Below are 17337 nucleotides of genomic sequence, written 5' to 3' on the forward strand. Positions count from 1 at the left end.
TAAAAACTTAGTTGATTTTGATGAGCTTGCTTGCTTTGAATAGTAGTTTTACATTAAAATGTCTTTATTCTAGGTAGCATTAGGAACAAAGTATAGGATATAGAAAGGCAAACTTATAACATTTAAATATCAAAAACATCAAAAAAGAGAAAGAAAATACCTGTTTATGTAAGTGGCAAATCCACTCAGCAAACTGTCGGGCATTTGGAATAGTAGCCGAAAGAAAGACATAGTGAACGTTATCAGGAAGCAAAATAATAGTTTCTTCCCATACGACACCACGCTCTGAAAAATACAAATATACCTTGGAAATCAATGTCACTTTATCATTTTCTCTCATGCTCAATTATCAGAAATGCAGACCACGTTACACAAATATATTTTTAGCCACAGATCCTTACTGTAAACTACTTTCTAACCATGAATTGCATCTAGTAGAAAGTTAGTAGACTAGACCACCATAAATACAATGTACTCTGAAATAACGGCCTGCAAAAGCAGCTCCAAATTGAATCCTGTTCCGTCTAAGAGTCCCAGGACAATGGAAACAGTATTTCCATCACTTAGAGAAGCAGAAGTTATTGGCTTACAGAAGGTCACAGAAACAGATTTCAAAGAAACACTATTACTATACCACAGTGTCTTTCATCTAAATTACCCTCATGATCTCTAGAGATGAAAGAAGGATTAAAATGTAAAAAACAAACAGGAAAATCCATTTGAGAATTTCCTTCCAAATGAACAAATCAATAAAAGATTCATAATTTAAAAACAAAAATAACTGTTTATAATTTAATCTTTTGAATTTAATAAGAGTAAAATGTTTACAAAGGGTAAATGATTTCTTAAATTGTATTATTTTTCCTATAAATACAGGTTAACTCGGTGCTTTAGCCAAATAAAAACTAATCTTCAAGTGTGTACATATTAAACATTTAACTTTTAAATATGTTAATTTCTGCCACGTTGTACCTAAAAATCTCAAGTACACTTACTTTTCCATTACAGTAGTGTAGTAGTTCAGGTAAAGAGACTTTTTTTGTTGTTGTTCATTTTTATCTTATAATTCTCATTTTTTAAATCATAAACATGCATTTCTTAGTTTTTTAAAAAAACTAAAATAAATTGATAAAAATCAAGAAAGTTAACTCTGTAGGCCAGCAGTTGGAAATTCTTTAATATTAGATATATTAGAGAACTCTCTATTAAAAGCAAACTAATTTTAATTCCATTTTAAAATCTGAAGTTGCATTTTCTCATCCAGAAGTTGTTACTATTCAAGAAGCTGAATTGGATGAGGTCCAACCAGAAAAACTGTATCATGTTATCCACAATTTAGTTTACTACAACTCTACCCACAAGAAAGTAAGATAACTTGTTCAAAATTCCTAATTTCATTCTTAAATAACATGGCACACATCTCAATAATACTACAGAATATACCTGAATCTCTCATGTAATGAATTTCATCAAATATGACCCAAGCAACTTCTCGCATAACTTCAGAACCTCTGTACAGCATACTTCTCAAAATCTAAAGAAGAAGTAGAAGATTTAGCAGGATTCTGACATGTCAAAAACTCTTCTAACAAGAAATTTTGTATATTCTTTTTTAATAGAAACATTAAAATAATTTTAGAGAGTTACACATCTTAAGTATATAATACTCCTTTGCTAAATCCAAAATAAATTATTTCTCAAGTTAGTAATCATATATAATCCATGGAGAGAATTATTATCAACTCCATATCCATATACCTTGAATATGAAGCTACTTCCTTATATGTAAAGCACTTCACTCAAGACCTACACTTGCTAGGAAGCCAAAGTAACTTAAAATCATCTTCTATCTAACACAACGAATCTCATACTGCTACCGATTTTTTCTACCTCATCTTAACAACATGAATACTTCCTAGCAACTGTTCTTCAGATTTCTGAGTTAAAGAAATTTTTCTATGGATGGAAGAAAGTTTTGAGAATGGAAAATAAACTTACTTTGGGGATCAAGATGAACATGAGCAATGCTTTTGGCTGACTCTAAAAACCAGAAGCTAATTTATGCTCTCTAGTATAATGTCTTTGTAGAATGCAAGGCTATAATTCAAGCATGTAGAAAAGTACTTAGTAAAGACAGCTAAGTGTCCAAAATGTAAGATGCTATAAGTATATGCAGAACTTAACTGTGATTATGGGAAGAAGCTAAACATAACTGGGCATTTTTAAAAAAGTTATTTATCTATTTGTATCAACACTCAGATGCAAAAGAAAAAAAAAATCATAAAGAAAGTGTCACAACTTATTCAAAGGTACATACTCCAATCATTGAAACTATATAAAACCATCAAACTATTATGTCACTGACAATATCCTTTAAAAATACTTTATGCAAAAAAAAAAAAAAAATACTTTATGCAACTTTATTACATGATGACAGAAATAATGGAAATTTACAACTAAATTGAAACAATTGGTTTTAAGATAAAACTCTACCACCCCTTTCAAGTAAATCTACTCAGAAAGTATTGCCCTTTTATCTGTATAGAGCAAGTAATAAAACATTAGCTGTTTTAACTGATGAATCACATTAATTAAATTAAAAAGGAAAAATTAGATGAGACATCATATAAATTACCTCTGTGGTCATAACAAGACAGGATGCTGTAGGATTAATAGTAACATCTCCAGTCATCAGACCAACATCTTGAAATTCTTCATACATTTCACGGTATTTCTGGTTACTCAGGGCCTTAATTGGGCTAGTAAATATTACACGTTGTTTTTCCCTTAGCGCCAATGCAATGGCATATCTAAAAATGTGAAAATAAGTAAGAATAAACTGTTTACAAAAAACTCTTTAGAAGTATGTGATTTTAAAAATTATATTAATATATAAATTGTGTCCAAATTTTTCCTAATTATCTAAAGACTTTGTAAAATATTAATGTCTTATTCTATTCACTTTCAACAAACTAATAATTATGACAAATCTGAAGAACGGTGGTCTAAATGAACAAAAACATTTTAAATTCTGGTGTCTCAGAGTTAATGTAACTTAATTACTAATATCAATGAATTACTAATAGCTACCCTATTTCTTGGAGAAGGAAATGGCAACCCACTCCAGTATTCTTGCCCGGAAAATTCCATGGACTGAGGATCCTGGTAGGCTACAGTCCACGGGGTTGCAAAGAGTCGGACACGACTGAGCGACTTCACTTCACTTCACCCTATTTCTTGGAAGCAAAATATCTTTGGCTCTGTGGATAGACCTCTAAAAGTTTACAGAGCCTTGGGCTGTCAGTTTTTACATAAAGACTATAAATATTTAATAAACACTGGAAAATGAGTTGTTTTTGAGTTTCACAAAGAAGTTAATCATATATATTCACTTTGCACTTGTATTAGTTATCAACTCTGTCCTTGACTGGAAATTATAGCAAGTTCCGATAGTTCTTTCATAAAGATTAATGCACTACAAGATAGTTTTTCTTTTTCAAAGAAAATTCAATTGAGTTAAATATTTAAATACACACCACGAAATCAGGACTAAACTTAGCACTGTGGTAGATCTTCCTTATTTAAGATACAGTTCCTACCAACAACAGGCTTATGACCTATTTCAGGAGATAAAAACAATGTTCATCCCAATCATGCCCCCAAAGAGTGAAATAATTAAAAAACCAAAAGTTGTCCAAACATGGTAAAATATGAGTAGTAAGAAATAGACATCAAAAAGAAAAGAACATGCAGATGCTGTAAAACACGAGAAGACATAAAGAGAAACAGGAAAGTGTGAGCAACACTGAAGAAAAAGACGCACTCATAAGAAAGTGAGTGGGCCCAGATGCTGGACTTAGCAAATAAAGACTTCAAAGCGGCTGTAAAAGACATGTCCAAAACATGTAAGGAAACCATGTTCTAAGCATTAAAGGACATAGGACAGTGATTCAAAGAGGCAATCTCAATAGAGAACTGAAACTATAACAAAACCAAATGAAAACTTTATAGATGAATAGTACAATAATGTACAATAATGAAATGAAAAATCCACTAGATGGCTCAAGAATAGATATGAGAAGGCAGAAGAAAGTACTTGTAAATATGAAGATAAAACAATAGAAATTATCAAAGCTAAAGAAAGAAACAGAAGAAAAATAAACAGACATTCAAAGATTAGTGGGACAACCTCAACTGTTCCAATGTACGTGTGTGTGCATTCAGTCAAGTCTGACTCTCTATGGCCCCATGGACTGTAGCCTGCCAGGATCCTCTGGCCATGGAATTTCCCAGGCAAAAATACTTGAGTGGGCTGTCATTTCCTACTCCAGGGGATCGTCCCAACCCAGGGGTCGAACCCACCTCTCTGTGGCTCCTGCACTGTCAGGCAGATTCTTTACCACTAGTGCCACCTGGGAAGCCCCATGTGTTTCAACAGAAGTACCAAATGAAGAAAGAGACAAAATAAACATTTTTCTTAAAAAAATAACCATAAAAAAACTTCCTAAACTTGTTTTTTAATAAATATTAATCTATAGGTCCAACAAACACAATGAACCCAAGCAGGAAAAACTTTGGAATCACACCTAGAAACAAACTGCTGACTGACAAAGACAAAAAGCAAGTCTTCAAAGCAGCAAAAGAAAAACAACTCAAAACATACAAGAGACCATCACCATAATTAAGACTTATTTCTGATGGGAAAAAATGAAACAATGTCAGCAGAATGACTATCCAATATTCAAAAGAAAAAAACTGTCAATCAAGAACTATATATTTAGTGGCATTATCCTTTCAAAAATAAAAGCAAAACAAAGACATTTTCAAATAAAAATTGAGGGAATTCACTGCTAAAACATCAACCATACAAGAAATATTCTTAAAAATTCTTTAACTAGAATCCAGATAAAAGAATAGAGCTTAAAATAATAAATATGTGGGAAAATGTAAGACTTTATACACTTCTCTTTTATTCAATTAGTATTTTTTAAAACATAAAAGACTATTTAAAGCAAAAACATTATTTTAACATTGTCTTATACTGGATTTATAGGAGGTAGCACAGTGGCAAAGAATCCACCTGCAATATAGGAGCCCCAAGTTTGATCCCTAGGTTGAGAAGATCCCTGGGCAGGAAATGGCAACCTGCTCCAGTACTCTTGACTAGAAAAATTCCATGGACAGAGGAGCCTAGTGGGCTACAGTCCAAGGGGTTGCGTGTTGGACAAGCCTGAGTGACTGAGCACACATGCACACATAGTCTACACAGTTGAAATACATAGGTAGCAAAAACAGCACAGAAAAGAAATAAGGCTATCAATATTTTACAGAGATTGTGGCTGTGAGAATAATCACTAAACATGTAATTCAAAGGTTAAAAAAAATTAACAAAGGAATTAAAATGGTGTACTAAAAAATACTTGTTAAATATAATAGAAGGCTATAAAAACATGAGACATTACTAAAAAACAAAAGGAAAATATAAACACAACCACATCAATCACTAAATCAAATTATTGAAATTATAAAGTATCTTTTTCAACCACAAAGAAATTGAATTAGAAACCCCAAAATAGAAAGATGCATGGAAAACCAACAAATACTTGAAAGGTAAAGATAAGAGGAAATAAAGAGAAACTAAAGAATGAATTAAATTGAAAATAAAACTCAAAATTTATGGGATGCATATAAAGCAGTACTAAGAGGGAAAATTTAAGTCTTAAACATGAATATTAGACAGGAAGAATAATCTAAAATCAATGTAATTCCACCTCAAGAAATTTCTTGAAAGGCACAGATTACCAAAACTAACTCAAGAAGAAAGAAAAGTGAGCTAGCAATTTAAAAATCTTCCCATAAAGAAGGGCTTCCCTGGTAGCTCAGCTAGTAAAGAATCCGCCGGCAATGCAGGAAACCCTGGTTTGAGTTGTGGGTCAGGAAGATCTGCTGAAGAAGGGACAGGCTACCTACTCGAGTATTCTTGGGCTTCCTTAGTGACTCAGACAGTAAGGAATCTGCCTGCAATGTGGCAGACCTGGGTTTGAACCCTGGGTCAGGAAGATCCCCTGGAGAAGGGAATGGCTAATCACTCTAGTACTGGCCTGGAGAATTCTACAGACAGAGGAGCATGGCAGGCTACAGTCCATGGGATTGCAAAGAGTCGGACATGATCAAGCAACTTTTCACTTTTACTGTCCCATAAAGAAAAACCTACGTAGTTCACATGGCTTCATTAACAAGTTCTGTCAAACATTTAAAGAGAAAATATAAAACCTGCACAAACTTAGAGAAAAACAGACCAGGAGGGTCACTTCTCAACTTATATTATGAGGTCAGTATTAACATATCAAAACTAGACTCAGCTATTAAAAAGAATGCACTTGAATCAGTTCTAATGAGGTAGATGAAACTGGAGCCTATTATACAGAGTGAAGTCATTCAGAAAGAAAAACACCAATACAGTGTATTAATGTATACATATATATGGAATTTAGAAAGATGGTAACGATGACCCCATATGAGAGACAGCAAAAGAGACACAGATGTAAAGAACAGACTTTTGGACTCTGTGGGAGAAGGCGAGGGTGGGATGTGATTTGAGAGAATAGCTTTGAAACACGTATACTACCATATGTGAAACAGACCGCCAGTCCAGGTTCAATGTATGAGACAGGGTGCTCAGGGCTGAAGCACTGGGATGACCCTCAGGGATGGGATGGGGAGGGAGGTGGGAGGGGGGTTCAGGATGGGGGACACATGTACACCCATGGCTGACTCATGTCAATGTATGGCAAAACCCACTACAATATTGTAAAGTAATTAGACTCCCATGGCTGACTCATGTCAATGTATGGCAAAACCCACTACAATATTGTAAAGTAATTAGACTCCAATTAAAATAAATTAATTTTTAAAAAATACAACATGTCCCATAAATATGAATTTCAGATTAAAAAAAAAAAAACTAGACAAAGATCTTGTTTAAAAAAAAAAAAAGAAAACTACATATCCAAATCTCTCATGAAGATTCAAAGAAATTCCAGAACAAAATATGAGTAAACTGAAACTGGCAACATTATATAAAATGATCAACTGCCATAAACATAGAGGTTTATTCTAGGAATACAAGGATGGTTTAACAATAGAAAATTTGTAATATACCACTTTAAAAGAATAAAAAGCAAACACCATATCCTTGCCTCTACAGATAGAAAAAGGATTTAATAAAATACAATGCTTCTTTTTTAATCCTCAATCCACTTATTTTCCCCAGTTTTATTAAGATTTAATGATATATAACATTATGTAAGTTTAAACTATATATTGTAAAATTTGATACACATATATATTGTGAAAATGATTACCACAATAAGCTTAATTTACATCCTTATCACCTCATTAATTATCTTTTTTTTTTTTTTTCTGGTGAGAGCATTTAAGATCTACCTTCTTAGGAACTTTCAAGTATATAATACAGTATTGTTAACTGTAATCACCATGCTCTACGTTAGATACCCAGAACTACTCATCTTACACCTAGAAGTTTGTTTCACTTCACCATTATCTTCCTACTTCCCCCACCCTGCCCATCTCAGTCCCTGGAAACTACCATTCAACTCTGTTTCAATAAATTCAACTTTTTTAGATTCCATATCTGAGATCACAGTGTTTGCCTTTCTCTGACTTATCTGACTTAACATAATGCTCTAAAGGCCCATTCATGCTGTCACAAACAGCAGGATTTCCTTCTTTGATGGCTAAATAATATTCATTGTGATTGACTGTGTGTGTGTGTGTGTGTGTACGTGGATATAGACAGAAACCACATTTTCTTTATCCACCCATCTGCTGATAGACAAAGGTTTCCTTGTCTTGGGTATTGTGAATAATGGGAATGCAGACATCTCTTCAAGATACTGACTTCATTTCCTTTAGATACATACCCAGAAGTGGGATTACTGAATTATATTCTATTTTTAATTTTTTGAGAAATCACCACCCTGTTTTCCACAGTAACTGTACCAATTTATATTCAGAAAAAATTGCACAAGGGTTCCCTGTTCTTCACATACTTGCTAACACTTGTCATCTCTTGTCTTTTTGTTAACAACTATTCAAATGGGTGTTTTTTAAAATTCTTTCATTGTTCCCAATTAAGAATAGAAGGGAACTTACTCAACCTGATAAAAGGAACCTAGGAAAAAGCTAGTTAAATTACACTTCATGGTGAAACACTGAATGTTATTCATTTAAGATCAGGAACATCCAAGGATATCCACTGTCACTACTACTATTCAACATTGTACTGGATTTTGCCAAAGCAATAAGAAAATGAAACAGATGGGATAAAACATCAGCAAGAAGCAGTAAAAACTGTCTTTATTCACAGACAATATGACCAACTATGTAGAAAATCTTATGGAATATGCAAAGTTACTATAATTTGTTAGTAAGCCAGTTTATTAACAAAGTGACAAGATAAAACATTAACATATAAAAATAAACTGTACTTCGTAAGCCATTAGCAACCCAAATATGAATTTAAGGAAGAATGTCATCTGCAACAACACAAAGCAATAAAATACTTAGAGATTTAAGAAAAAAATGTGTTAAAAAAGAGGAAGATGTGTAAAATCTGTACACAAACTATAAAATATTGCTGAGAGAAATTAAAGATGTGAATAATAAATAATATACCATGCTCATGGACTGGAAAGAGTCTATAATAATGTTAAAATGAAAATTCTCCCCAAATTAATCTATACAACACAATCCACATAAAAATGCAAGTAGTCTTTTTGGGTAGAAATTAACACACTAATCTTAAATTTTTATTGAGGAACACAAAGGACCTAGAAGAGCCCAAACAATTTTGAGAAAGAATAATGTTAGAGGACTCTACCTAAATTTTATACATACTTCAAAGATAATGTAATCAAGATAGTGTGGTAATCAAGGTAATCAAGATAGTGTGGACTGGTATAAGGATTGACAAAGAGATAAACAGAACAGCAAGTCCAAAGCCAAACCTATACATTTATGGTCAATTCACTAGGAATTCAACAGTCAATTCAATTCAAAGACAATTCAGTGGGAAAATCAACATTTTTTCAACTGGAACAATTATCCACATAAAAAAAAAGGTTAATTTCAACCCCACCTTTACCTCACATCATACATAAAAATTAATTCAAAGGAAATCATAGCTCTAAGTGGAATGGCTAATACTATAAACTTCAAAAAGAAAATAAAAGGGAAAATATTTGTGATATTGGGATAGGCATAAATGTCTTAAGTATTGATATCAAAAGCATGATCTAGCCATAAAAGAAAATATATGAGAAGCTGAACATCAAATTTAAGATCTTTTGTGCTACAAATGATACCACTAAGATAATTAAAGAATTATTTATGATGCAATAAGACCAACAATTCAATTTTAAAAATCAGCGGAGACTGAATGAAATAGGTATTTCATTTCAGATATACAAAGGGGTGATAAGCAAATGAAATGATACTTAACATTTTGTTAGTCATCAAAGAAATTCAAAACCACTATGTGACATCATTAGATACCTACACTAAAATAGGTATAATCAAAAAAGACTATGCCATGAGGTGGTTAGGACATAAGAGAAACAGGACATAAGAGAAACATAAGATTCCTTATCCATTACTGGTAGGAATACAAAATGGTACAGCCACTTTGGAAAACAGTCTGGTCATTTACCGAATCATTAAATACATATTTGCCATAAAATCCAACAATTACATTACAAAGTATCTATCTACCCAAGAGAAATAAAACGTGTCTACATAAAGACCTATGTATGAATGTTCATATCAGAATTACTTAGAATGGTCAAAAATGCAAAACAATTCAAATTTTTATCAACTGAATAAACAAAATGTCATGTATCCATAAAATGTAATATGATTTATCAATAAAAAGAAATGAACTAATGATATATGCAATGTGAATGAACCTCTAAGTATTATTTTAAGCAGAAAAAGACACTAAAGACTCCATATTACATGATTTCATTTATATGAAATTCCTAGAAAAGGCAAAACTATATAGGCAAAGCTGATCAGTGCCAGCGCTGGAGGTGGAGGCAGGGTGAAAGCACACACACATAAGAAAATTATGGACAGCAGCCTAAAACTGTCCAGTTGAGGGTTGCACAACTGTACAAATTTATTAAAATTCAGTGAACTATATACTTTAAATGGGTAGATTCCATAATATTTAAATTATATAATAATAAACCTAACACTTTTTAAAAAAGCTTTACATAGAATAAAAAAATAAACAGGGTCAGAAAAACTACTCAATTACCTAGGTAAACAACCTGGTACCAATGTATTAATCTAGCACCAGATTTATAAATAAAATGTTATACTCGTTACAGTTATCAGCTAACATTGAAGTTTACGTTAAGTTCTTGAATTCCTAGGGGAAATCTTTATCTGAGATCCATGAACCACTCCCTGAAATCATAAAATCTGGTACGTACATACAAATAGACACTTCATTGGAGGTTTTTATTGAGGTAAAATTCAGAAAACATAAAACTGTTTTAAAGTGCACCACTGAATGGATTTTAGCACATTCACTATGCTGTGCAACTACCACCACTATCTGATTCTTAACCGTAATTCTCATCCCTCCAAAAACTTCATAGCAATTAAGCAGCTACTTTCTGCTCCCTTCCTCTTAATATTCCCTGGCCTCCACCAATCTGCTCTCTCTCTCTAAGAACTTACCTGAGATATTCTACACAAACGGAATCAAATAATATGTGAACTACTGAGTCTGGCTTCTTTTACTCAGCATGTTTCTGAGGTTCATCCACACTGTAGCATGTATCAGTATTTCAGTGCTATGGCTGAGTAGTCTTTCATTGTACAGACACACCAGATTGACTTATCTATTCATCCACTGATGGACTTTCAGGTTGTTTCTACCTTTCCACTACTGTGAACAGTACTGCTGTGACCATTCATGTGTAAGTATCTGTGTATGTGTTTTCAATTCTTTGGCGTAATACACCTAGGAGTGGAACTGCTGAGTTGTACAGTAATTCTACATGTATCTTTTTGAACAACTACCAGACTGTTTTCCACAGCAGCATTCAAGAGCTTTCAAAAGTGTCTATAACCCTGGTGAATTTCTTAAAATCTCTTTACAGTCTCCTAACCCAGAGTAAGCCTCTGACTGTGTGGATCACAACAAACTGGAAAATTCTGAAAGAGATGGGAATACCAGACCACCTTACTTGCCTCCTGAGAAATCTGTATGCAGGTCAAGAAGCAACAGTTAGAATTAGACATGGAACAGACTGGTTCCAAATTGGGAAAGGAGTACATCAAGGCTGTATATTGTCACCCTGCTCATTTAACTCATATGCAGAGTACATCATGCAAAATGCCGGGCTGGATGAAGCACTAGCTGGAATCAAGACTGCCAGGAGAAATACCAAGAATCTCAGATACGCAGATGACACCACCCTTATGGCAGAAAGAGAAGAGGAACTAAAGAGCCTCTTGATGAAAGTGAGAGTGGAGTCAAAAAGTTGACTTAAAGCTCAACATTCAGAAAACTAAGATCATGGCATCCAGTCCCATCACTTCATGGCTAACAGATAGGGAAACAATGGGAACAGTGACAGATTCTACTTTCTTAGGCTCCAAAATCACTGCAGATGGTGACTGCAGCCATGAAATTAAAAGATGCTTGCTCCTTGGAAGAAAAACTATGACCAACCTAGACAGCATATTAAAAAGCAGAGATATTACTTTGCCAACAAAGGTCCGTCTAGTCAAAGCTATGGTTTTTCCAGTAGTCATGTATGGATGTGAGAGTTGGGACTATAAAGCAAGCTGAATTGATGCTTTTGAACTGTGGTGTTGGAGAAGACTCTTGAGAGTCCCTTGAACTGCAAAGAGATCCAATGAGTCCATCTTAAAGGTAATCAGTCCTGAATATTCATTCATTGGAAGGACTGATGCTGAAGCTGAAACTCCCAATACTTTGACCACCTGATGTGAAAAACTGATTCACTAGAGAAGACCCTGATGCCAGGAAAGACTGAAGGTGGGTGGAGAAGTGGACGACAGAGGATGAGATGGTTGGATGGCATGACGGACTCAATGGACATGAGTTTGAGCATCCTTCAGGAGCTGGTGATGGACAGGGAAGCCTGGCATTCTGCAGTCCATGGGGTCACAGAGAGTTGGACACGACTGAGCGACTGAACTGAACTGAACCCAAGAGTACAAAAGCAGGTTTTAACATACACTGGAAAATTTCCTATACTGAAAATCTCTCTGCTTTAGTAGCAAAAACGAAAGCAAAGTTACACTAATGCCCAGAATTCTAACATCTATATATGTTGGCTTCAAATGGATAATGCACCAACTACTATACACCTGTACACTTCTCAAAGTGAGATAAAATAACTAAAAATAGTCAAACCTACAATTTGTGCCTTAGAAGGAAATAAGCTTCTGACTTCAGTACCTTCTAAAAAGAAGTGGACAATAAAAAAAAATTAGTCTTATTCCACTAGATAGAACTAGGGTAATACTGGACCATAATGTGTCTGAATCCAACAAACAGACTAAGACTACTCTGCAACTGGCTGACACCATTTCAATGATAATCTAAGATCCAAAGCTTCACTCCTCTAACTCCCCTACAAAAAGAAATTTTTAAGTTACACCTCAGCCAAGATCTGAAAAGACTAATATACAGTACTCAGGCTCTGACTATCTGAAGGACAATATTCCAATATCCACCACTATGCCAAGGTAAAGGCACTGTTGAACAGGGTGATTGGTGCAATTTTTATGTTTTTTTTCCTTTATGATCTTCTTCACTCTTCATGCGATCACTGTTGGGAACACTTAATTCAGTTGTTCAACAGGAAAGCTGTAATTTCTCCATAATGAAGAAATAAAATATATTATTAAGAGTTAACCTGTGAACACAAATTGAGTTCTGAAAAGGTGCCAAGATTGAGGAGAGAAAATAGTCTTTCAACAAATGGTTCTGAGGCAACTGGATAGCCACAGGCAAAAAAATGAAGTTGAACCTTTACCTTATATACAGAAATGTAAAACCTCAAAAAGGATCAAAGAACTAATAGCTAAAATTATAAAATTCTTAGAAGAAAATATAGGCATAAATCTTTGTGGCCTTGGATTAGGCAATGCTTTCCTTAAAATAACATGAGCAACAAAAGAAAACAGACAAATTGCATTTGGTCAAATTAAAGACATTTGTCCCTCAAGTAATACGCTTAAGAAAGTAAAAGGATGACTTATAGAAAAAGAGAAAATGTTTGCAAATTATATATCTGACAAGGAACTAGTATCAGAATACAAAACAACTATCACAGTTGAACAAGGCAAACAACCTAATGAACAAGTAAAAAAGGACTTAAGCAGATATTCCTCCAAAGACATACAGAAGGCCAATACTAAAAAATGCTCAGTATCATTAGTCAATAAAGAAATACAAATCAAAACCACGAGATATCACCCTCACAACTGACAGAATGACTATTATCAAAAAGGCAAGAAATAACAAGTGTTGGTAAGGATGTAGAGAAAAGGACACCCTCGTGTACTGCTGGTAGGAATGTATACTGGAAAACAGTATGGAGATGCCTCAAAATATTAAAAACAAAACTATCATATGATCCAGCAATTCCACTCCTGGGTATTTATCCAAAGAAAACAAAAACACTGATTAGAAAAAACATGCATGCCCCTATGTTCACTGCAGCATCATTCACAATTGTCAAAATACAAAAGTAGCCCAAGTGTCATCAACAGATGAATGGATATAGTATATGTATATGCATGAAATATTATTAAGTCATAAAAAAGAATGAAATCCTGCCATTTACAACAACACAGATGGCCTTAGAGACCATTGTGCTAAGTGAAATAAGTCAGAGAAAGACAAATAGAATATTGTTTTACTTATATGTGGAATATAAAAAATAAATGAACCAACATAACAAAACAGAAATAGTTATAGATACAGAAAACCAACGGTAAACACCAGAGGGGAGGGTAGTGAGGGGAGGAAACAAATAGGTGAGGAACCTTAAGAGGTATAAACTTGCAGCTATAAAATAAATGACTCACAGGTATGAAAGGTATAGCATGGGAATCTAGTCTAATAATTACATATCTTTTTATGGTGACATAGCATAAACAGACTTACCATGGTGACCATTTTGAAATGTATAGGAATATCAAATCACTATGTTGTATAATAGGAAATAACACAGTGTTGCAGGTCAATTATACTTCAAAACAAATGAATTTACAGAAAAATAGATCAGGTCCATGGTTACCAGAAGTGGGGGCAGGGGGGAAATGGGATGAAGATAGTCAAAAGGTAGAAACTTCCATTTCTAAGTAGTAGAGATGTAATGCACAATATGATAAACATAGTTAACACTGCTAAGAGTTATATAAAAAAGCTAAGAGTTCTTTTCTCATCACAAGAAAAAGTTTTTCTATTTAGTTCTGTATCTATACAAAATGATGGATGTTTATCAAGCCATCATTTGTTATAATCATTTGAGGATGCATGTACGTCAGATTATTATGCTGCAATGTTTGAACTTATATAGCGCTATGTGTCAATTTTATCTCAATAAAGCTGAAAGAAAATTATTTAAAAATAAACTTCACATAATTGGAAATTAGAATAATGAACATTATATAGGATTATATCACTACTAATACCCATAGAACATTAATCTTGTCTAGAAATAAGTAACATTACTGTGCTTTTTTCTTTCTGGAATTCTTTTCAGAAACCTAACTAGTCCACCTTGCAGAATATTTTGTATTATTCTGACTAACCTGTATTACACTGAAAATCAACACTTAAAAAGTTTATATTTAAAACAATTATAAAATAAGTTTACTATATAATCAATTTTTTAAAAAAGGTAGTAACAAGTGTTCGCAAGGACATGGAGAAACTGAAACCCTCATATAACTATGGGAAAATAAAGTGATGCAGCTGCTATGGAAAACAGTTTGGTGGGCCCTCAAAAAATTAAACGCAGAATTAAACACGACCAAGTAATTCCATTCCTAAGTATATACTAAAGATAAGGAAAAATATGTATTCAAACAAACACTTGTACATAAACATTTCCAAAAGCATCATTCATAATAGCCAAAAAATTAGAAACACTTATACATCTATCAACTGATGAATGGATAAACAAAATGTGGTATATCATACTATATAATTAAGCAGTCACAAAATATTAGCCATAAAAAGGAACTCAATTCTGATGTATACCACAACACAGATGAATCTTAAAATCATCATCCTTAGTGAAATAAAACATAAACAAAAAGCCATATATCATATGATTCTATTTAAATAAAATACCCAGAAAAGGTAAATTCATACAAACAAAGCAGACTGGTGGCTGAAAGAAACTGGAGCTAAGGAAATGGGGAATGACTTATTAATGGGTACGTGGTTTCTTTCTGCCATGGTGAAGACATTCATGAACTAGATATTGGTGACAGTTGCACGCATTAAGGAAAACAAGTTAACCTACAAAAGTCTATCTGCAACAGATCGCAAAATCCCATCCACATAAAAGAGCAGAACCCACTTTCAGAATGGCCCAGTTCCTCTCAAACTTTAACAGATGTATCCATCACCTGGTGATCTCGTTAACATGCAGATTATGATTCAGTCGTTCTAGGGTGGGGTGTAAGATTTTTGCCTAATTTAGCTAGTAGGTAATATGCAGGCATCTGGTCTAGGACCATACTCTGATTAGCAAGACTCTAGAACAATGGTCTTTACATAAATTTTAGAAGAAAATATAATACCTATCACAAAATTTAAAACACAGACAATATGTGTGTATTTATTTTACACATTAGGTAAGGGAACTACTATAGTATTTGAGACCACGTATTAAAAATAACACAGAAAATATCCACTTATTTTCAGCATGGAGTAATAAGGACCGGGTTTACCTACCCACCTGTAACAACTGCAAAATAGGATAAAATATGTGAAACAATGATTTCAGATACTGAATAATCAGAGTAATCCCTGAGAAGAGGGAAGTATATGACATAATCTCAGATTATTGTTCACAGAGTTTCCAAGTCACAGTTTCAGGAGATGAACCTTGAAGGTTTCCCGAAGTTAAGCAGACAGTGGGAATCTGGGGAAGCCATGGCAGCTACACTGCAGCTCAAGATAACCAGAGAGGAAAGAGGTAGACAAAGGTAAAGCTCTGAACATCTGCTGAACATTCTGGTGTCTTCAAGTAAGCAATAATCAGTGAATAAGTGTTAGGAAACAACTTGAAGCAATGGGAAAAAACAATCAAATCGAGTGGAACTAAAAAAATGATACAATCTTCAGAGCTGGCAGTAACTCAGGTTCCCGCTAGTCATGGTGGAAAAATTCGTAATTCACAAGATACTGGCTAGAATACCAAAAAATATATTAAAAAGTTGAGAAAAGTAGCCTTAAGTTAAATGCTTCTCTAGTCCTGCCTAAAATCATGAAAGCCTTGAAAGAAGTACATTTTTCTCCAAGTAACTGTATCCCAGAACAAAGCTCAAGAATATTAACAGAAATGCAAAAATAGTCATCACTCAAGAAGGTAAAATTCACGTCTTGTGAATTAAAAAACAATCAGGTAAGCAAAGAAGCAGGCATATACAACATATAATAAGGAGTAAAAATAAATAAATGAAAAGGCATCCAAAAATGAGACAGAAAACAGAACTAGTAAATGAGGACACAGAAAATTACCACTACAATATAACTATATTCTATATATTCAAGAAAACTGAGGAAAGATTAAATAGCATGCTTAAAAGAAATACTAAAAATATTAAGACGTGAACCAAAATTTTAGCACAAAAAATCTAAATCTGAGATGAAATAAACTGGATAGAATTAAAATCAAATTAGACATTGCAAAAAAAAAAAGAATAAACTTAAAGCTGTCCAAAATGAAACACAGAATAAACAAAAAATAGTAAGTATCAGTGAGCTCTGAGACAACTTAAAATGACTAATACAAGTTTAACTGAGGTCCTCTTGAGTACTAAAAAGGGGTACTATTTTAAGCAAAAAATAGTTGAAATTTTCCCAAATCTAATGTAAACAAACAAACCCACAATCTGAGAAGCCTAACAAATTCAAGCATAAGAAATATGAGAAGAATTATGTAAAGTTACATCATAATTAAACTGCCGAAAGTCAGTGATGAAATTAAAAACAGCCGAACGACGCATCAGAGCGGTATGTAAAGC

At 33.5% G+C, this 17337-nt stretch overlaps 1 protein-coding gene across 1 annotated transcript in view; it reads right to left on the minus strand.

The window, feature by feature from the left end:
• Positions 1-17337, minus strand: part of MTREX (Mtr4 exosome RNA helicase) — a 94019-nt gene that overhangs the window by 63264 nt on the left and 13418 nt on the right. The window contains exons 6-8 of the mRNA XM_043488650.1: positions 2636-2810; positions 1444-1534; positions 161-285 (exon numbers count right to left, since the gene is read on the minus strand). Of these exons, the coding sequence (XP_043344585.1) occupies positions 161-285; positions 1444-1534; positions 2636-2810 (391 nt within the window). The remainder of the gene's footprint in view (positions 1-160; positions 286-1443; positions 1535-2635; positions 2811-17337) is intronic.

This window comes from Cervus canadensis, chromosome 16 (assembly GCF_019320065.1).
Source record: "Cervus canadensis isolate Bull #8, Minnesota chromosome 16, ASM1932006v1, whole genome shotgun sequence".
Lineage (NCBI taxonomy): Eukaryota > Metazoa > Chordata > Mammalia > Artiodactyla > Cervidae > Cervus > Cervus canadensis.